The sequence below is a fragment of the Chrysochloris asiatica genome, unplaced genomic scaffold, assembly GCF_000296735.1.
Source record: "Chrysochloris asiatica unplaced genomic scaffold, ChrAsi1.0 scaffold00206, whole genome shotgun sequence".
Lineage (NCBI taxonomy): Eukaryota > Metazoa > Chordata > Mammalia > Afrosoricida > Chrysochloridae > Chrysochloris > Chrysochloris asiatica.
Window position 1 is genome coordinate 354,411 of NW_006408724.1, and position 23,409 is coordinate 377,819.

General features: G+C 43.6%; 1 protein-coding gene across 1 annotated transcript in view; it reads right to left on the bottom strand.

Moving 5' to 3' along the window:
- The window catches only part of FRMD4A (FERM domain containing 4A), a 422,369-nt gene that overhangs the window by 199,059 nt on the left and 199,901 nt on the right, over positions 1-23,409 (bottom strand). The window contains exon 3 of the mRNA XM_006872593.1: positions 6,906-7,000. Coding sequence (XP_006872655.1) covers positions 6,906-7,000 — 95 coding nt within the window. The remainder of the gene's footprint in view (positions 1-6,905; positions 7,001-23,409) is intronic.

Below are 23,409 nucleotides of genomic sequence, written 5' to 3' on the forward strand. Positions count from 1 at the left end.
AAAAGATGGAGACAGCCTAAGTGCCCATCAACTGAAGAATGGATAAACAAACTGTGGTACATACACACAATGGAATACTATGCTACCTTGAAGAATAACAAGGAAGCTGCAAGCCACCGCATAACATGGATGAACCTTGAGGACTTTATGTTGAGTGAAATTGGTCAGTCAGAAAAGGAGAAATACTGCATAGGACCACTACTTAAGGGGGGTGGGGGTGGGATTCTTTGCTGGTTGCTGGGATGTGGGGGGTGGGGTGAGGGGAGGGACAGAAAGGTGGAGCACAGGGCAGGGAATACACACAGGATAGTTTGGACTCAGGGGATGGGGGGCAATATACAAAAAGGGAGAGGGGAATGGAAGAACAAAGCGGATGGGAGGACAATAAAGCAGGTTTACATGTGCTAAGTGGGACAGAGGTAAATAACGATGCATGCACAACCTTGGAACAACAGGGCTCTGGGACACAGGGATTGAGGCATGGTTAGAATGGGGAAAAGGGGGGAAATAATGTTAAGATGCTTGGTTGTCTGTTGAATCTTGGTTTTGCTTGCATTACATTATAAAATAAACACTGGAAGGGGAGAGAAAGCTTGTAAGTCTGTCTTCTGCCTATAACTGATTGGAATACCTAAAATGGGGCTACAAAGTGCCCAGTGAAGGAGGCTACCTGCAGAGCCTCTGCATTACGTAAGACTATAGGTGGAATCTTGAACAGCATCCAGAATCTTAAAAAAAAAAAAAAGGAACCAGGAGGAAAGGCCTGGTGATCTCCTTCTGAAAAGCCAGCAAAGAAAACTGTGCATCAAAATGGGTGCATGAGGGGGCAGTGTTGTAGTCTGTTGTGTGGGATGACCATGAGTCAAGGCTGAGATGCCATTGTTACTGTTGCGAAGTGCCATCCATTGGGTTCTGACTCATAGCAACCCTGTATAAGGTTTCTGAGGCTGTAAATCTTTGCGGGAGCAGAAAGCCTCATCTTTCACCCAAGGTGGGGCTGGTGGGCTCAAACAGCCAAGCGTGTGGTTCGTGGCCCAGTGCTTCTCCTCCCTCCAAAGCCACTGCGTTCCAGGATGTGCCATGCTGATGTTAAGGGCCATGAAGTCGGTCCCGACTCATAGCGACCCTTTATAGGGTTTCTGAGGAGCGGCTGGTACATTTGAACCGTCGACCTTGCAGTTAGGAACCCAGTACTTATCTTAAAGCACTGCACCAGTATGGTGGTAATACTGGTTACGTGCCATAGAGTCAGTTCCGACCCCATACAGGGTTTCCGAGGCTGTACATTTTTACGGGAGTAGAAAGCCTCATCTTTCTCCCACAGATCAGCTGGTAATTTCAAACTGCTGACCTTGAGGTTAGCAGCCCAATTTGTAATCACTACACTACCAGTACACCAGTATAGTTGGCCCCAAATAACCCACAGTTTGAGTGGATTCAGCTTCTCCTCTTGGATCTGGAGGGTGGCAGCAAGGAAGTGTGGCTGCACATTACAATCAACTGAGGAGCTCTGAAAAATCTCCATGCTCAGTCCACACCCAAACCAATTAAATCAGAATTTCTGGGGGCAAGTCCCAGGTATCAGTATTTTATAAATTGCCCTATGTTATGCCAATGTGCAGAAAAGGCTGAGAACCTTTGCTCTAGAAAAGTAAAAACAATGATTTAAGATCAAATTTATACCAGTGTCTTACTTCACCATATTTTAAAGGCTGCAAAATGTTGCTGCCTGCACATGTCACTGCAATCCGGGCCATTTACAGGTGGTCATCGCTACCTCTTTTGCTTAGGACAAAATTACTGAAAATAAAGGGAGACTGATGTGGCGCTGAAGGATAAGCACTGGACTCTTAACCATGAGGTTGGTGGTTCAAACCCACCAGTTCCTCCTTGGAAACCCAATACAGGGTCCCTATGAGTCAGAACTGACTCAACGGTACTCAACAACAGCAAATACAACACAGGAGTCCTGGCATGGAGCTGTAGGATAAGCACAGGACTTCTAATCACAAGGTTGGCAGTTCACACCCACACGCCACTCCCTGGAAACCCTATACAGGGTCACTATAAGTGGGAACTGACTTGACAACACTTAACAACAACAACAAATATAACATAGAGAGGCCTGGTGATGTAATTAATGCTTAAAGCGCTCAGCTGTTAACCAAAAGATTAGTACTTTTAACCCATCCGCTGCTCTTCAGGAGAAAGATGTGGTAGACTGCTTCCCTAACACTGCTGTTGTTAAGTGCTGTTGAGTCGGTTCTGATCCATAGCGACCCTCTATAGGGTTTCCAAGAAGCAGCTGGTTGGTTTGAACCACTGACCGTGCAGTTCAAACTGACCTTGCGGTCCAGCGTATTATCCTGTAGTGCCACACCAGGACTCCAGCCTAGGAAATACTATGGGAGCAGTTCTCCTCTGTCTTTAAGAAGAGTTGGAATCGACTTGATGGCACACAACAAAAACAAATATAACATAGTATCTTAGACTGAATCCTGAAACAGAAAAAGACATTTGGGGGAAAATTGGTGAAATTTGAATAAAGTCTGTAATTTATTTAATAATGTGGTGGTGTGCCGTGGAGTCGATTCCAACTCATAGCGACCCTGTAAATCTTTACCGGAGCAGAAAGCCTCATCTTTCTCCTGTGAAACCGCTGGTAGTTTCGAACTGCTGAACCACTACACTACCAGCAGTCCTAATAATAGTACCAGTGTCAATTTCTTACTTTAGATAAATACAACCTTTGGGGAAACTGGATGAAGGGTCTATAGGGACCCCTCTCTGTATTAACTCTGAAACTCTCCTATAAGTCTAATTATTTCAAAAAAGAAAAGGTGAAGCTAGCACTATTGCTGGTGTGGTGGTATGTTGTTGAGTTGGCTCCTAATCACAGTTACCTTGTACAGAGTTTCCAAGGCTGTACATCTTTACAGGGGCTGAAAGCCTTATCATTCTCCCATGGAACTGCTGGTGGATTTGAACTGCTGACCTTGCAAGTTTGATGCTGTCCAATTGTTGATTAGCCAACAATATTAAACATCCTTGGGCAGAACATCTTGCACTATGGACTTAGACACTTTATACATAAATAAAAATTATAAGGCAAGAGAAGCTTAGAGAAACTTCCAATATCCTGTCTGCATTCCGCTTTATGTATCTTTTCTCCAAACCCATTCAGGTCCCACAAAAGATAGTCAAACGCCATTAAGAGCGAAAGAATCCTTGATGGTCTATGACCAAAGAGTCAGTTCTACTGTTAGGAATGATAACACTGCTGGTAATTGTATCTTACATTTGTATGGCATTTTACTCTTTGTAACGACTTTGCAATGTTAATCGTGTTTGATATGCATTAAGAAATAGGTGAATAGATGTGGTTTACCATAGGCTGTAATAAAGAATAGAACTTCTGCACTTTATAATAAAACACACAGTACAGATAGCATCAGCATAAGTAATCTCTCTCTTTCTCATACATGCACATACACACAAATCTCACAACGGTTGTTACTGGGTTCTGCCAAGCTGATTCTGGCTCAGAAAACCTATGTGACAAAGTAGAACCGTCCCCATAGGATTTTCCTGATTGCAATGTTTATGGAAGCAGATTGCTAGGTCTTTTCTTCCATGGTTAGGTGTGATTCACAGTATACAAGCACAGCTTGAACACATGGTTATTAAAAGATTTTGTATTAGTGTCCAGTGGTAGCCAGAGACTTTGTGAGCAGGCTGGTGGAACATATTTGGGAATTACCTTTTAATTCCATTTGTCCACGAACTTTCTGAAGGCCCTCCTATTTACTGACATAGGATCACCAACTTAGACCAAGTCACGTCCACAGGTACTGTTTTGTGCCTGCAGCTTTTGTCCTTCCTCTTTCTACCAAGAAAAAGTGAAAAGGTCAGGCTAACAAGAAGGCCACTCTCTGGCATCTGTTGGTCCAGGTGCTGCCAGGCCTAACTGACCGTGTTCTGAGTCACAGGCATTTCGGCCTTTCGCTTTGTTTGTCTCCTAGCCTATTCCCTTGGAGACCCTCTGGGCTTCTGGCCCTGCAGTTTCCCACCGATGAGTCAGACACATCTGTCAGCTCTTTTCAGTAACTGTTTGCCAATAGCTCCAGCTCTTTGTTACTGATGTCTTGCTGGCTGTCTGCCACTCCTGCACTTGCTGGAGTCTGGCGAAGATGATCATGGTGGACACATGCTCTGGAACAGGCCTGGAGGATAGCTCATGTCCTCTTAATCATTCCCCACAGAGCTGCCACCCACACCAGGGGAGTGATACTCTCTTCTCAGCCTGACCTCTACACACACTCACACTCATCCACACACACTTTCCTGGCCAGCACAGGGAATTATGGTAGCCATGATCCAGAATATGAGGCGCTGATGGCTTAATGGTAGAAGTCATGTACAGACCATCAGTAGAATGGTAGAAGTCATGTACAGACCATCAGTCAGTCACCTTACTGTTAGCAGTGGCTTATGTGTTGCTATGACGCTGATGAGTGGAGCTTCCAGACTCAGGAAGACTACGAAGAAAGGCCTGCAGATCTACTTCTAAAAATCCACCAATGAAAACCCCATGGATCATAACAATCCCAAACCAATTATGGGATGTCACAGGACAAGTCAGCATTTCATTGCTATGCTTGGGTTCAATGTGAGTTGGGGCTGATTATATTAGGAGCAACAGCTAGCAACAAGACGATCCTGAGTATAAAGGCTTCGCTTTGCGGGAAACTTGAACTTTAATGTGTGCAGCTGTCTTGCCGGGATGCGGGGTTTTTATGCTTCCATCTCAGGGTAATGGCTTCCTACCTTTCAGCTGATGTGTTCTGGTCAGTGCACGTAAGGCAGTGATTTGAAACATTCATCAGACTGACTTCTTCCTGTTAGGCCTAAGACCACATTCTCAATCTTTGATTTTTGTTGATTCAAATGAGAAGTCTAATTCGGACTCATCTGAAGTTCACAAGGTTTTGTAGAAGGGCAAATTCACTTGGGAAATGTGAAAGATGGGGATATAATTCATTGAAATTTATTGTTTCCTTCTAATTAGTGAAAAAAAAATGTTTCTCAGGGGAAATGACAGGAAACATTTGCATGTATGAAAATAAATGTTCTAGATGTATATTTGTTTGAAAAGCATTTTCTGAAATTACTAGGTTGGTTCCTTTCTTCCACAACTGGGCTTCCCCACAGCTCTATGTGCAGGGCTGGGGTCACCAGAGCCTGCTCCCTTTCCCGCTCCGTTTCCTTTGGGACTGTGGTCCACTTAGTTCCTCATGGCTTTCTTGAGAATGAGGTGGCTTTGTCTCTGTTGATTGCTCCTGGAATACAACAGTGTCTGAAATGTCATTTATGTATGCTGTTGTTGTGTGCCTTCAAGTCCATTCTGATTTACAGAGACTCCATGTGACAGCCATACTCTACCATAGTTGTTTCCTAGGCTGTTGGCTAATGCACTGGACTGCAGTCAGTTTGAACAAGGTCGATTGTTCAAGCTCACCAAGCCACTCCTTGGAATCCTATACAGGGTTGCTATGGGTTGGAACCAACTCAACAGCACTTAACAACAACAATGTTTATGGGAGCAGATCAATAGGTCTTTTCTTCTGGGAGCCAATGGTGGGCTCAAACCTTAAACCTTTTGGTTAGCAGCTGAGTGCTTAGCCATTGTGCCACCAGGACTCCTTCATTGACATATAAAGTGACCAGACAGTGAAACAGTCTCAATTTATACTTCCTCTCACCTTCAGAAAGTGGGTTAAACGTTGGGCTGCTAACCAAAAGGCTGGCGGTTCAAACCCACCAGCTGCTCCACTGAAGAAAGATGAGGCTGCCAGACACACTTAGTCTCAGAGACCCTCCAGAGCAGTTCTAATCTGTCTATTCTAGTTACAATTGACTTGATGGCAGTGGTGGTCACTCACAATGTCCCTGTTTGAACAATAAATTACATGGTCCTTCTATCCATCTACAGTTCCCAAGGTTAAGTACACTCCATGTGCAGACATGTCTGGTCACCTGACTAGCAATGCTTTCTGTTCTTCTTTCTGAGCCTGTCCTGCCTCAATGGGGCCATCTGATTCCTGGGCTTGGGCTCCCCTGTACTGCTTTGCTCAGCTGCTAACTTAATCCTGAGATCTATTTGAATTTGAGGAAATCAGCTCTGTTGTAATAAAATTTTAGAGAGAAAACCTTGGTGTATATACGAGTGTACACACCTACACACAGGAGAGACTTCTGAAACATGTGCTGAGAATAGCTTATTCTTATCGACAAATCTGGGCAGGTATTCATCGCTCTCTTGATGGCAGTACACGAAGACGGAAATTGAAATTTTAGTAAAGATATTTCTCACTTTACTGCAAAACACCACTTTACGGAGCCAAAGGGAAAGACCACTTTTCAAAAGCAAATGCACTATTTATTAGAGGAGTGATGTGAAGTTGTGATTTTTATATTCTCTATTTCTAAACAGTGAAATTACACAGACACTTTTCATTTTGCAATGATCATCAAATTCACTTCCTGTTATTGTGACTTCAACACTGCGAGTTTAATTTCCAGAAGTTTTCATTTAACCTTAATAGAAAACAAACCCATATAAATCTACTTTTTCAAAAAGCATACTCTTCAATTCTGAGCATGAATGTGCTTGATTATAAGAACTAATTTAGCTAATCATTTCAGAATATTAGGAGGATTTTAATGATTTCCTTTGGCTATACCAGGCAGAGTCACAACTCAGTAGAGAGATTCAGATGACAGACTTGGGCTGACCCTGTACCCTAAAACCCACATGGACCATAACTCATTTTATGGCTGACAGCTGAAAGTGTCATTGCAGAGCCTAGGACCACCAGCCTCTGAGGGTGTGTCGTAACACTTACGTCTCGTCTGTGAACGCTATTCCAAAATATTCCTTTTCCTTCAGGTTGAAGTGAGATGCCACGAGGTCTAGAAGCTCCTTGGCCAAAAGCTTGGGCTATAGGGAGAATAAAATATAAAAAAAGGAAACGAGTGAGTGACAAGAGACTAATTTTCTTAAAACATGCATTCTCAGGCTTACGCAATTTTGTTAATTGGAATGTTTGGAAGCTCAAATATGTCAACACAGTGATTGTTATAACAACCCCAAAGGAAAAACAATGAGGATGCAGAGCAATCAACCAAGCAAACGCTATTAATAGGCAGAGAATCTTCTATTTTATTTCTAGTTGGGCTGCTAACTGAAGGGCTGTTGGTTCGAGTCTATTCAAAAGCTCCTTGGAAGAAAGGTCTAGCAACTGACTTCCAAAACCAGCCACTGATAACCCTAGGGAGCAGAGTTCTACACTAACAGTTCTACACATGGGGACACCATGACTCAGCACCGGATTCACAGCAAGTGATTATTGGTTTCCTACAGGTCTGTCTGACCAATGGGTGGTATTCACTCTTTGGTCAAGTTGCCAAACCCTGTGACTTGTCCTGTCCAGTTAAGAGTATATTTTACACTGAATTGACATGAAGATGATTTATTTTAAAAGTGTATATTAACAAACATTTATATAGTATTTGCTAAGGAGCCTTGCATAGTGTTGTGGATTGCAACCTGGGCTGCTAACCTCAAGGTCGGCAGTTTAAATCTGCCAGCACCTCAGTGGGGGAAAGATGAGACTTTCTGCTCCTGTAAAGATTTACAGCCTCAAGAAACCCTAGCCAGGGTCGCTATGAGTTGGAACCTACTCCACAGCACACAGCCACCACCACATCTTTAATCCTCATCCCGACCTTATAAAATTGGTCCTGTTATTAATCCCACTTTACAGAGAGGAAGCCGGCACTCAGCTATTAAGCAAATGCTGAAAGTGGGATTTGGATTTTGGCCTTCTGGCTCCAGAATCTATGACCTTAACCATCCTAGTATGCCGCCATCATTTTATATACAAACAACAAACATGCCGTTCTGCAAGAAATGGCAAAATTAGAGCCAGAGAACTTTGGAAATGGTATTCAAGAATAAAGTCCAAACATACCTTGCCGTTACCATTTCAAAGGAGAACAGCAATCTTAAGTATGTTTTTATCATAAACTTTTTCTTTAAAATCTTGGTTAATCTAACGTTCCATTTAGAATTTGGGCATAAAATCAATGTAAAAGTTTGTGAGCACTGTCAGTGCATTATTTACTGTGGTCTACCAAGCTTGATAAGACCACACGGCACCACAGCACTGAGGTGGGGGAGGAGGGAAAGATAGCTCTAGGAGAAAAGGAGCTAAAAGGGACGGATGCCTTTTGAGTCACTTTCTAGGTATGCAATTCTATATGCAAACATATTGCCTTTATTCTAGGACCACTGCTCCACATATTCACTGGACAACTCCAAGATTAGAACAAAAATGAGGATACCAGAAAGGAAAATGTGTGTGTGTGCACACTGCTCATGCAATTTATTTTCTGTCTTCATGAGTATATTTCCTATTCTTGTGGACAGCTCTTTTGCAATTATCTGTTAGGAGAGTGGATTGTTGTGTGCTGACATTCGATTTCAACTCATAGCGACTCCATCTGAGAAAGTGGACAAGATACATTAACAGTGATGTGATATTTGGGTTTCTTCTTTTCTCTTTTTGGGTGTAGGTCCCTCAATGCACAATGCCTTTTTCAATGCCTGAGATGCACAGACATGGTGATGTAGGATAAGCATGGGACTGTTTACCACAAGATTAGTGGTTCAAAACCAAGAGCTGCTCCTTGGAAACTCTGTATAGGGTTGCTATGCGTCAGAACTAACTTGATGGCATGTCACAACAAAATGCAACAACAATATGTATAGATGGAGGTCTGATTGTGCTGTGGGTAAGTGTGGGCATGTTAAATGCAAGGCTGGCGGTTCAAACCACTGGCCTCTCTGCAGGAGACTGATGAGGTTGTGTGCTCCCTTAAACATTTACAGGTTAGGAAATCCTAAATAGGGAGACTGATGAGGTTGTATGCTCCCTTAAACATTTACAGGCTAGGAAATCCTAAATAGGGCCACTATGATTTGGGATACACTTGATGGCAATGAATTTTGGTTTAGTTTTTAGTATGTGCAGGGCACTAGCTAACTGCCATGTTGTTGTTGTTGTTTAGTGGTGTCAATTCCAACCCATAGTGACCCTGAATAGGGTTTCCAAAGAGCAGCTGGAGAGCTCGAACCACCAACCTTGCAGTTCAAACAACTTTGCAGTCTGGTCCATTAACCCACAGCGCCACACTAGGACTCGGATGCCGTAGGAGGCACAAAAACAAGAAGCTATGGTACCTGTCTAGAAGAATCTTAGACTTCAAGAGGAACACAGACTATGAGTTTAGTATTCGTCTTAAAAATCCAAAGCAAATGTTTTCCTCTTTGCTCATAGGGCGGCAGCCTCTGGGCCCCCATTACCATCAATTTACCAATGAAAACAGCTTGAACTGACAGACATGAGTTAGAATCTATGGCAGAGCTTCCTCCCAGAAGACAAAGATCAACAGGAGAATCCATCCTGATAAACCAACATTATATCTTATACTTCCATTCATTTTAAATTCTGAAAAAGGGAAAATGCAATTTTTGTAACCAATAGGGAATTTAAGACCTTAGGTAAAACCCTCCTTGATAAATGGCAGAGATCCTATCCTGGGAGCCGTCAGGAGGGGTAAGCCATCACAAGGTAAACAGGGAACATCTCAGAGTATCACTGATCAATGATGTAGTAGAATGTAAGATACGTGTGTGTGTGTGTGTGTGTGTGTGTGTGGTAGTGGGGGGGTGGTGGCTTTAAAGCTTCACGTTAACACTGTGTTTCCTCCGGGGCTGTTTCAGACTGGGTTGTCAGATACCATCCAGCCCCAGAAAATATCTAGCTGTCCACTGACAAAGCATTTGATGTACAGGCAGGAATGACTGGAAGGTGTACCGCTGGTTTTTAAATCACAAGGAACCACAACGTATCTGTTTAAATGATTGCCATCCCTTGGAAAGTAGCTACAGTATTATTTCTAGATTGCTTGATAGTTCTTGGAACATTTTTGGTAGTACTCTGGAACTGCTGTTTTTGTTGTTATTTTTTAACTCTGAATTGTGTGAAGGTTTTCAGAGCAGACCATCAGCTGTATACTTAGAATTCCTACACATTTTGTTGTATCTCATTGACTGCAAGCCCTTCAATGTAACTTCAGGTATCCCACTTCCTCCCTGTTTTTTGTTTTCATTTCTTGCTCTTTCCTAACCTTTCTGAACTGTGTCTTTGGGTAAATACTGTCCTCTAGATCTCATACAGGTGATTATTCTAAGATGTGCATACTTACACGTGTTATTGTTCCTCTTACTTATCTATTGTTTGGCTGAAAATTGAGCCATGGGGATAAGTTCAGGTCCAGGCCTGAAGGGTGACTAATTCTCGGGCTCCACCAGTCTCAAGCGGGATCAGTTGTTGTTGTTGTTTAATGACATCAAATCAGATCTGAGTCAAAGCAATCCTATACAGAGTTTCTGAGGAGCAGCTGGTGGGTTCAAACTACAAACCTTGAGGTTAGCAGTCCAGTGCTGATCGTACAGTACCACATCCAACCAGTAAGACTGGTCATTTTTGATGATTTTTAATTTTGTTCCCTATTTTTATCTGGTCTATTTGACCTTCTAATGTGATCCCTTTAATGGTAGCTGTGCACCACCTAGTTCTTCTGGACTCAGGGTCATGGAGACTGTCACATCATCCATTCGTCCACTGGACTGTTTCCACGTATCTTTGATTTTGTTCACTTTTCTATCCTCCAGACAGGGAGAGACTAATAGTTGTACCTTAGATGGCCACTCATGAGCTTTTAAGACCCCACTCTCAACTAATCAAAGTAGGATGCAGAACATTGTCTCTGTGGACTATGTTGTGTCAACTGACCACAAAGAGGACTATGGTCCTGGGCCTGGGCTTGTTTTGAAGCTTGGGTTACATTCATAAAAGTACTTTCAATGCTGATAAATCTTCCTGTATTTGCTTTTTTTCAAACGTCAAAGGTCACTTGGCATCAAGTCTAGTGAAGAGGGAGAGAGCGCCAGTAGGTCATCACGGTTCTATAAAATGAGATGTGACTCTAACAAAATGACTGGGAACTTTTGGGAACTGTGGTGAGGTATTGAGCCCAAAGTTAGAAAGGACATAAATAAGATTTGAGACAATTTTCTTTGACAAGTATAACTCTAAAACCCACATCTCAATGGAATGGATCAGAGACAGACATTTACCCAGAAAAAAAAAGAAATATTCCCAGAGCTGATATCTATAACATGATTAAATGATGAGATGTACTAATAGCTTCACAGCATGTTGGCGGTAGAGAGCCGGTTTAGGAAAGGAGGATGAGCTGGGAAGTAAATGTAATCGTAGTCTATAGGTTTTGGGTATTCAGTCTTTTATATGACAAAGATGAAGGCATGGGGCTATGTTTTGTAGTTGTTAGGCGCTGCTGGCTTGATTCTGACTCTTAGAGACTTCATAGGTTAGAGAGTGGAACAGACTCAGAGTTTTCTAGGCTGTAATCTTTATGGGAGCAGATAACCAGGTTTTTTTTCATAGAGACACTGGGTGAGTTTGAATTGTCAACCTTTCTGTTTGTAGCCGAGCACTTAACTGTTGCATTACCAGGGCTCCTATCATATTAAACACATAAATATCTAATTAACTCTCCTTGTTCTAATTCCATGCTGTCTAAGGAACTTACTGGACAAGTATGATGTCTGGACATGGTACAGAGCTGTGCCTTCATACCTGGTCTCATTATCCTCCTAATTAGAGCTCATGACTCATTTGTCACTGACCATTGTGAGACTTAGGGATGGCAGGCAAGCTGTCCAGTCTTACAGTGAAGGCTTGGCTGTGACAAGGTCTGGCTGGCCTCAAAGACTTCATGATTAACCCCTCTACAGTCTTGTCTCTATTGACTCTACTTCCCTGATGGAGAGGGCTCCGTCTGGGTGAGAGTTACAGCACTTGCTTGAAACTGGATTTATACATCAGTTCTCTGAACTTAATTAATGTGCATCTTCCTAAAAGGGTGGAAAATCAGGTTTTTGGGCCTATAGAGCTGAAGGGCAGACTTCACATACACAAGTTCATGAAGGTGATGGATGGTATCCCATGAGACCTTGTGGGGGCAAACTTTTGGCTCCATGGTGATTACCCTCTGATTTAGACTAGCACTGCAATGTTTTTTGTTTTTTTTTTTTTTAATAATTAACTCTTACAAGTAAGAAAACAAATTTCCTTCATCAACTGACGGGAAATAAAAGGCTGTGGGCAACAGCAACATCACTGGAACAAATTTGATCATCCCTAGTGATTTCTTGTCAAGAATTGTACCTATTTGGATATATAAATGTTTCACTAACATTATTTTATACGACAGTTATTCTAGATCCTATGTGTCACTTTCAACGAAATACAGCCTAAATGTACTGTCCCCAATTTACAGAGGAATGAACGTACTGAAGCGGGAGATAACAGATCCCAGAAGACATTGACGTTCCACCTCCAGAATCCTCACTCCCATTAGAAGCCATATTCTATTTTCTCCTGTCACAGTGGTGATAACATCCGGGTGCTGGCTGCTCTGTCCATGAGACTGAGTGTTCCCACTGGGCCTGATGGACAGGTGGGGTTGTAGATCACTGAAGGATTCAGGTATCAAGTCTTTAATTCTCGGTATGGCTGATTTACGAGTCTCTGGGTGGCATAAACGATAAAGTGCTCAACTACTAACCGAAAGGTTGCTGGTTCAAACCTGTCCAGCGATGCCTAAGAAAGGCCTGGTGATCCACGATCAAACAGTCAGAGTCTTGAAAATCACACAGAGCACATTCTACACATTATATCTGGGGTCACCATGAGTCCCAGTTGTCTTGCTGGCAACCTGTTTGTAGTGGCATTTAAATCATTTAAGGCGTTAAGCCCCAGGACTTCCAGATCTTGCAAACTAAGACAACATCTCACCTGGCTGCAATGGTGATTAATGAACTACATTGTTCCTGAAGTTTCTTGAACTCATTTAGAGAAAGTTGCTGGGTAGGCAGAAAGCATTATGCCGTTATTTTGAAGGGATGTTTACAGAATCCTGCTGATTATAATTTGCCAATTACTGGTGCTGTAAACATTTGTGGAGCTTTGCAGGGATCAGGCTGGGAGCTAGGCCAGAAAGGCGGCCTGTAGCCCAATCAAGTTCCACAGGACACACTGGCAGGGGTCCAGATGCCTGCTCTGCATGTCTTGGTTTAGAATCAGACTTCTCTGGGTCATTGGCGCCGACCTTGCCCTATGAGGTAACTGCATTTAAGGCTGACTTCCTCTCAACCTATAATTAACATTGTCCACTCAATAGAAACTCTCTTCCCTTTCAGATTCTTCCCCCCATTGTCTTTCTAAGCTTTTATTCATTCTAATATCTGCCAGATAAAACTGTTTACAAAGCTTTCCTTCTACAAGCATTCTTTGGGTGGAGCACTCCATTGCTCTGTTCAAATAGGACAGCCTTCCCCATGCTAACTGGGAACAGAAGTCTGGACAAAACCAGAGTCGCTGCAGAGGAAGGCAGAGTGGTTCTTGGTCGTTGCTGCTCTGACTCTACCAGCCAGACCCTAGTTCCTGAGGCTCTGGTTTACCCTATTCACATGTCCTGCATATTATACACTACCGTCAAACAGACCCTAGTTGATGCTGACCTCATGTGTATCAGAGTAGAACTAGAGTCTATGAAGTTTCCAAAGGCTGACTTTTCAGAAGTAGACTGCCAGACTGTCTTTCAAGAAACCTTTGGGTAGCAGGTGAAGGAGGTACCAGGTATCTGAGAGGCACTGCTACAAAACCACAGAACCTTTACTAAACACAAATAGCAAAATGTGAAGCTGTTGTTTCTTGGCTTATCCTTCATTTAGGTCCATACACTTCTGAAAGATATTTCCATCTCGCTAACTCTTCCCTGAAGAATTCGGCACTCTTTTACTTAAACACACACACACAAACCCCAACCTACTAGTATCCAGTCAACTCCGACTTAGAAACCATACATATTGCTTCTGTAAGACTGTAAATCTTTACAGGCGCACACAGCCTCATCTTTCGCCCACAGTGTAGCAGGAGGATTTGAACTGCTGACCTTGCAGTTAGCACCAATAGCCAATCCACAGCACCATGGATTTATATCATGTCAAGCTGGCTGTTTTGGAATCCTTGATGAATCAAATCATATCCCCTTTAAGCATTCTTTGAGTTTTAGAAATAAAAAGAAATCTGAAAGGGAAAGGTCAGGCAGGGAAGTAGGGTTGGTTGGGGTAAGGTTTACTAATGAAATTCTCACAGGGCAGCCCAGGTTCCCCTCGAAGGATGAGCAGGTGCACTGTCATGATGGGGGAAAAAATTCCTCAGTGTAACTTTCCTGGCCTTTTTTTTCCATCAGTGCAGTTTTCAATTTTCTTAAAACTTTTTCCTAATAAGCCACTACGATCTTCCTGTGTCCTGAGGAAAATCTGTTAAGATTTGACCCTTTGACATTCTGCCAAACTGTCACCATTGCCCTCTGGGCTGATCTCTCTGAATTCAGCTCTGAGGTATTCCTGACCTTCCTTAAACTGCTTCATCCACCTAAAATCTGTTGTTCTGTGTGGGGTAGCATTCTGTAGGCTTGTTGCAAAGCTCCAATGATTTGGGAAGATGCCCATTTGAGTTTTGTTAAAAACTGGACATTGGCCCTGACCTCTAAGTCATTTTTTCCATGGCACAAAAATTATTCTTTTTTTTTGAAGACACCCTAATGCGACTAAAGAGTACTGGTGTGGAGCTGTGGGCTAATGCGCTGGACTGCAAGGTCAGTCTGAACTATACGGTCAGTGGTTCAAGCTCACCAGCTGCTCCTCTGAAGTCCTATACAAGGTCGCTATGGGTCAGAAACAACTCCGCAACACTTAACAACAACAACAACGATGCTAAGACAAGTGTATTACTGAGAGAACTTATCTGCAGCCATCCACTGATCAAAGAAACCTGCCTAAACACATTTCGTTTGGAATAAACCTCACATTATCAATTGGAGCCCCAGTAGCAATACTTTTTGACGTACCCTCGTATGTTCATATTATTATCAGATTCTTCTTACCTTACTTATAAATTAGGGAAATACACTTCCCAAGGGTGTCAAGTTCTGAATGCCAGGTGGTATGTATATATATTATATATAGGGCTATTCCCAAAGTACCTATCCCATTCATCTTACAAACATGCTCACCCATTACAACGGTACAATTCCTTATAAAAATACTCATTTCCATTCAATCGGTTTGTGTCAGATTAAAGAAAACACCAATCTCATTTTTATTCCCAAACCTTTGTGCATTTCTGTCTCCTTCCCATTCTCACTTCAGTGTTCTACTGCTCATGACTCACTTCCTGACCACCTCAGCTCCAGGCATGCCATCCTTGGAATTCCTACAGCATTTTTGACAATGTACTTCATTCATCCTTGGAAAGTAAGATCATGTGCTGTGGTTGAATTTTGTGTGACATGATATATATCATCCATATTGTTAAGTGCTGTCCAGTCAGTTCCGACTCATTTGTTGTTATTGTTAAGTGCCATAGAGTAGGTTCTGACCCATAACGACCCTGTATAGGGTTTCCAAGGAGAGGCTGGTGAGCTTGAACTTTGGCCTTGTGGTTTAAACTGACTCTGCAGTCCAGTGCATTAACCCACAGCGCCACACCAGGACCTATAGCAACCCTGTTATAATCTTTCCAAGAAGCAGCTGGTGAGTTTGAACCATCAACTTTGCAGTTCAAACCAACCTAGTAGTCCAATGCTTATCCTACAGTGCCATACCATTACTCAATATCAGTCATATAATGGGCTAAAGGTGGCCAATCCACATCCTAATCCCCAGAACCTATGAATATTTCCTTATATAGCAGATTGAATATTACCTTATATGGCTGTATGGCAAAATATATAAATTAAGAATCTTCAGGATAAGATTCGATGTGCATTATCGATGTGGGCCCCAAACATAATCATTTGCTTGTTTATAAGAGAGACGTTCAGGGAGATTAGACAAAGAGACACAAACAGGAGCAGGTCAGGTAAAAGCATGTGGCCACAACTAAGGAATGTTGCTAGTCACTAGAAGCTGGAAGAGGTAAGGAATTGATTCTCCCCTAAAGTCTCTGGTGTGGCACTGTGGTTTAATGCGTTGGACTGCAAAGTTGGTTTGAACCACAAGGTTGGCAGTTCAAGCTCACCAGACGTTAGTCAGAAACCCTAAACAGCTATGAGTCAGAACTGACTGGATGGCACTTAACAACTAAGTCTCTGGAAGAATGTGCCCTGCCAACACTTTGATTTCTGACTCTGGTCTCCAGAACTGTGAGAGAATTTCTCACCTTTCTGTTGTTCATGCCACCAAGTTTGTGGTAAGTTGTTATAGCAGTCAGAGGCAATGGGTACAGGTTCTCAGGCAGAGACTCCAAAGGCCTGTCTTGTTTACAGTGCCTGATAGAGTTCCTACACAGGCAGTTCCCAACTTACGATGTGTGAGTTACGCGGAATCATACTTATGAACATCTTTCTTTCTTTTATGTGCAAATTATTGTTACTAATATATACTACATAGAGTCATTGTATCTATATAAGTTTGTATGTAATGTTTCTAACTCCCCAAAACAAAGACTGATAATAAAAGACACTGATAATAAAAGGAAATAATAATAAACTAAAAAATAAAAATTATTCCGCTTAAGTCAGGTCCGACTTACGACAGACTCTTTGGAACACAGTTCTGTATATCATATGTCAGGGACTTCTTATAATCTAAGGAAACTCAGTATTTGTTGGTTGTTTTAGGAATGATAAACTGAGGTCTCAGTTCAAAAACATGTTTGTGTTCTATCTTTATTTGTGGGTTAATACGGTGGACTGTACAGGGGCGCTATGAGTTGGAACCAACTCCATGGCACATAACAACAACAACAACACTAGACTGCAAGGCCGTTTGAACCGCAAAATCAGCAGTTCAAGCTTACCAGCCACTCCTCAGAAACCTTACACGGGGTCACTATTATAGTTGGAATTGACTCAATGTTAATACAGAAACAACAAACCAAGCTTTCTGGATGTGAAGTACAGACATAGAGTTCGGGGAAAATGTCTTTGTCTCAGAGCCTATTCTGGGTAAGTCAATGGCAAAACCAAACCCCAAAATTAAACCCACTCCCATTGAGTTGACTCCACCTCACAGTGAACCTAAAGGACAGAGTAGAACTACCCCATAGGGTTTTCAAGCCTGTAAATCTTTACAGAAGCAGACTGCCACATCTTTCTCTGTGGATTTGAACTGCCTAAGATTGGGTTAGCAGCAAGCTCTTAATCACTGCATCACCAGCGCACTCAGTAAATGGCAAAACAACCGTCTCTGTCAACTCCTAGATTCTCCCCTCACGCCCTTTGCTGTTTTCTCCACCCTGGGGTGTCTCCCAGATTCTAAATCAGAGAAGTTGCCACTTTGGAATTAATTACATTAGACACAGCAGACATCACACCTCCCATCTGTGCCTGAGGACTGACCACTGATCTTCCTGCTCTCGGAGGGTTTCCAAGACAGCCCTCTTCTCACTGCAATACACACAGCAACGCGTCCCAAGGTGCAGCTCTGCACACAGGGCTGCACCTGTCTGGTGGCCACTCAGCCCACCGCTCTGGAGGCCCCCGACCAGAGTAATGAGTGACTCCTACCCTTTAGTGAATGGCGTAGAGATGGCCAAGTGAGCTGGGTCCTGGCAGAGGGCAGAGAATGTGGTCAGTCTGCTCCTTCTTTCCACCACGGGTGAGGGGCTGCTGAGGTTAATTTTTCATAAAAGCTGGCAGAAGAGGGGCAAAGCAGGGCAGCTTTGAATACATGACGCCAGCATGCGGCCTCTTTGAAGCCTTGCCTGTTACGGCGCTTCTTCAGAGCAGCTGGGAGCCAGTCTGCAGCCCTCACCTCCACCTGGGGGCTCTGCTCATTACTTCTGGGGTGGGTGGGGGGGCAATGATGAAGAGAAAGGCACGAGGTCATCACACACAGCCCACAGCTGTGTCTGCCTCTGCCCCTCCCCCTCCCTGCTCTGTTACCCAGCTCATTAGCTGGCCAGGCTGGTTTCCTTCCTGCCCTCTCTGAGCAGACTCCTGGATTCTGTGGCAGGAGACAGTGGAGGCTACTACTCCCCATGCAGATTTGTGTGAAGAACAATGGGGCCTGAACACTTCTTGGCTCCCAAGTACCCAGAATAGGTAGGATAGGTCCTAGAGCTGAAATGAGAGGATTCCTTCAGGGCAGCATAGCTGGTTCTGCCAGGGGGAACCTTGCTCTATTTCACAGTTTCTCCCCATCTTGGACCTGAGTCCACTAGCGCACAAGCAGGTAGTAGTGAACAGCAACATATCATCACACATGGCAACAGACACCTTACTATGTGTGGGGTGCATCCTCTCTTCCTGTACACACTTGGTCCTTCACATACGTTCAACTGTCAGTCCTCACAAAGAAACAATGGCATCTACGCCATTATTAATCCCCTCAGACAGTGGAAGAGCCATGGGTGGTGCAAATGATTAAGCCCTTGGCTACGAATTCAAATGTTGGGAGTAAAACCCACCCAGAAGTCCCTCGGAAAAAAGACCTGGCAATCTACTTTAGAACAATTAGTTATTGAAAACACATGGGGCTATCATGAGTTGGCATCCACTTAATGGTAACTGGTTTGGCGTTTGGTTTGGTTTGATAGTATTGGGAACCGAGGCACTGAAATGTTAAGTAATTTCCCAAAGGAACCCAGTTAATCAGTGTCAGATCTTAACCACCGTGCTAAGGACACCTAGGAAGGCTGGACACATGCAAAGCCAGAGGGCCATCTGCTCAGTCACTTATTATGAGTGAAGACGCTGTCCAAGGATGTAGGAAGTCACCGTGTGGGCAGGGCCCCAAATCCTTCCTTCTACCATTCCACTGAGCAGGAAGGAAAGAAGACAAAAGCAAGTAAAGGAAAAGGGGGGTCTTGGCAGGAAGAAAGCATCTGATGACACTAAATGACACTTATGTCAAGGTTTCCTGGCACTTCCTGGGCTTTTCTAGTCTGTTGCTTTCCCCTACCCCCAGCACCATCCCCTTCTGCACACTTAGCCCTGGAGTCTCTGGGTGCTCCAAATGGTCAACATGCTCAGCTGCTAACCAAAAGGTTGGAGGTTCTAGTACATCCATAAGTACCTCACAATAAAACCTGGTGATCTACTTCTGAAAATTTGCCATCAAAAACTCTGTGGAGCACTTGGGGTCACCACCATACATGGGTCAACATGAGTTGACTGAACTTAGTGACAATAGGTTTCCACTGCCAAGTTCTAGCTGTATATTTAATTTGTGCCATCGAATTTAATCTTCGAAATGATGCTACCATACTCTATGAATGAGTGCACAGAGGCTTGTTGGTGTTATTGATTCCAAATCATAGCCCCAGAAGGTTTCCTAGGCTGTAATCTTTATGTGCTCCTTAGCCAGGTCATTCTGTTGCAGAGCTACAGGTGGGTTCGAGTCACCCACCTCTCAGCAGCTGAGTGTTTAACTAGCGCACCAACAGGGTTACTGTACTGAGACTTGTTGTTGTTAAATGCTGCCGATTTGGTTTCAATTCATAGCAACCCTGAATAGGTTTCTGAGGAGCAGCTGGTGAGCTTGAACCAACCGACCTCGCAGTTCAAACAGCTTTACATCATGCTCAAGGTCACAGCCCCCAAAGGACACAGAGTCGTCTAAAACCTCCAGAAGCCAAGATAGTCAGGAGGGGTTTGAAGCTGCTTTTTCTGACTAAAATAGAGTTCTGTCAGGCAATAATTTCCCTTTGGATAGGGATTGTGTTTCATTTATCTTTGTAGTCTTACATAAAGTAGGTACTAATAAAGTTTTCTTGTTGGTAGAATGGAATAGAATAAAGGGTTTAGTATTTCATTGTTGGGGCCCTCGTGGCGCAGTGATTGGCAGTGGGCAGTTCAAACGTGCTCAGAGGCTCTGAGGGAGAATGACCTGGCAATATGCTCTTGCAAAAGTTGTTGTTGTACATCATCGAGTCATTTGTGACTTACATCAATTCCATAGGACAGACAAGCATTGCCCCATAAGGTTTCCTAGGCTGAGATCATGCCAGGTCATTTCTCCCTCCGTCTAACAAGTACATACTGTTGTTAGGTGCGCTAGAGTTGACTCACGTGACCAGGCAGACTATCCTATCTGTAAAAACTACAACCTAAGAAAACTCAATAGGACAGTCTCCTGGGTCATATGAGTCAGCTCGTTTTCAGCACCTAACAACAATGTGTACTTGTTAGACCAGCCAGCGGGGAAGCAGACCCCGGGGTAAGATAAAAGTAGTCACTCTGTCATGGTTGGTTGGAAGCACAGGGTTCCGAGACAAAGATGGCGGTGCTGCAGAGTTAGACAGAACCAGGTGACATCCATCTGCTCAGTGATTCTAGTGAGCCACAGGGTTTCACTCTGGACAGATACCTCCAGCAACCCATGAAGGTGACCCGTGACAATGGTACTTATATACTCAAGAAATGATGTGTCTGTCGTATCCTTCTTCCTAACCTCTATATTCCTGGATCTTTTCCCCCTACCCCAACTTCCCTCCACCACCATTCAGTGTCTCCCTCTCTTCCCTTTTCTAAGTCTTCCACCAACAGAGGCTGCCAAGGATGAGAGCTCCCAGGGAACACTTCGAAAACCTTTAGCTTCCAATTGCTTTTTTCCTTCCTTTTCCCTTCAGGCTTTGATTCCACACAGTTTCTTCCATTACTTTGCTAAGACCCAGCCTGCTCTCATTGTGGTTAAGTTGGTGTTGTTATACTTATGGGGAGCTAAGTCTTTACAATCTATGCATTTGAATGATGCCCACTGGGAAAGCTTTGACAGACAGACATAATTATTGCTCCTCTAGATATGCAAACTGCCTTTGCCAGCAGGCAGGGGAGGCTGCTTTATCCTGGATCCCAGTCTCGCCTAGGGAGGGCAGGCAGGTGTTCATTAGGGAATGTTTCCTGATTAGCACAGTAACCCAGTCTGCTTGGGGCAATGTCATAGGACTATTATTCCAGGGTGGCTCCCTTCGGAAGCCCCTCTGCATTAATGAACAATGACTTAGTGACCAGCAGGAGAAAATACAAAAAGACACATGGTACTCGTCTTGTCTCTCTACCAGACAAGAGTTGCCAGTCAGCAACCCAAATTCTGAGGTATTTCTAGGAAATACAAGAGTGGCAAGCTTCTTTCTTGAACTTCTAAGTGTCACATTCCGCTATATACAAGGGAGCATCACAAAGTTTGTGGGGAAAAATTCCATTATCTTTTAATCCCAGTTTCCCACAGACTTTCTGAGTCCCCTCATCTCTGTCCACCACTTACATTTTTTTTTCCTTTAAAGGCTATTCTGAGCTTGTCCCACTAGTACAGCCGACAAGACAAGTCCACTCCAACTCATGGTGACCTCCCAAGTGTGTCAGACTAGAACTGAGCTCCGTAGGGTTTTCAGTGGCTGATTTTTTTGGATGTAGATCACCAGGCATTTCTTCAGAGGCACTTGTGAGTGGACTCAAACCTCCCATTTTTTAGAGTGTTTATCATTTCCAGCCTCAGGGATTTGATTTGTCCCCCAGTTTATAAAAATACATTACTATTTTGGATGCACACTTCACATACAAGGGGATTTCAAAGTGTTGGGGGAAAAATGGAATGAGAGGCTCACGGAAATTTCCTGTGAACTTTTAGAAGCCCCCTCGTACATTCACTGGGAGGTGAAGTAAATTCTCCAAGCTCAACGGACACATCTGCAATTGGTTCCCTCTTCAGCAGGCCAAATGGCATCAGGACTAATTCTGACTTGATAGCTTCATGCTATGCACACTGAATTATTCCATATGCCTGATCTCAGGGGAAAGCGGAGAACAATGAAAGCCAAGAGTGTTTTAGTAGGCTCTCTGTGGCACACAGAGAGGCCAAGAAGTCTTAGGTAAAGTTCGGTCACCTGTTTTGTAATCAGCAGCCGTGTGTAGAAGCTTCCGCAGAAGGAAAGAGTGAAGGCTGATTACTTTCAGGAAAGGTGGGCTGATTGCTCCCTCCCCAGAGCAAGGCACACACAAGGGGCTTCCTTCCTTTCAGAGAATGCGGCTTCCTTACTGCCACACCAGAAAAGGGAAGCTTGACTGTCTAATTCAGGCTGGTGGAAGTGGGACTTTAGAAAGGACTCCATGGCACATAACCACCACCAGTGCTGTGATTTGTAAGGCAAGTTCCCCTTTCATGAAAGTGGGCAGAATTTGGAAAACAGATTTGCAATCTAAAACCCTGTCTGATCTGTGAGCTGATCACCTTTAATACCCGCCTCACTGGATGGGTGTCAGCATTAAATAAATAACCATTCATATGGGTGGTGGTGGTAGTGGTGTGCTGTGGAGTCAGTTCCGACTCATAGCAACCCTGGACAGGGTTCCCGAGGCTGTAAATCTTTACAGGAGCAGAAATCCTCATCTTTCTCCCATGGGACAGCTGGTAGTTTCGAACTGCTGACCTTGCGGTTCACAGCCCAATTTGTAACCAGTATGCTACCAGAGGTCTTCCTTCCTCCTTCCATCAGTAACTGAATCCCTGTAAATATTACCCATTTCCTTGTCACTCTGACAAGGGTCTACTCTGATCAGAATCTAAATCCTTTACCTTAGGAACCATGAATAAATTGCCAAAATCAGTGGTTCAAACCCCACCAACTGCTCCTTGGAAACCCTATACAGGGGTGTTATGGGCACTTAACAACAACACAATCAGAAGAAGCGATAGCAGATGACTTCCTTTGCAATTAAGCTTATTTGGGTAAATTTGCCCCAAATAGCCATGTCTAATCTGTAATATCAAGGAGCTCTGGTAGTGTAGTGGTTACGAATCGGGCTGTGAACCATAAGGTCAGCGTTTCGAAACTACCAGCCGCTCCGCGGGAGAAAGATAAGGCTTTCTACTCCCGTAAAGATTTACACCCTCGGAAACCCTGTTACAGGGTCGCTATGGGTCGGAACCGACTCGATGGCACTTAACAACAACAACAATCTGTAATATCAGCCTCTATTCACTAGAGTAATTTACCTTTTCCCATCTGTCCCAGCTTTCTGTTTTTTTAGGGTTAAAATCATATTTATTGGCTAGAAGAAACAGAAGTTTCTCCCTGGCTCCAGAGACATGGCTTGAGACATGGTCCTGGCTTTCGACATTTGTCAGCATTTTAATTTGGAAGTTCCCTAAGTTTCCTCCCTGTGGATCCTCTACCTGAAGCACTA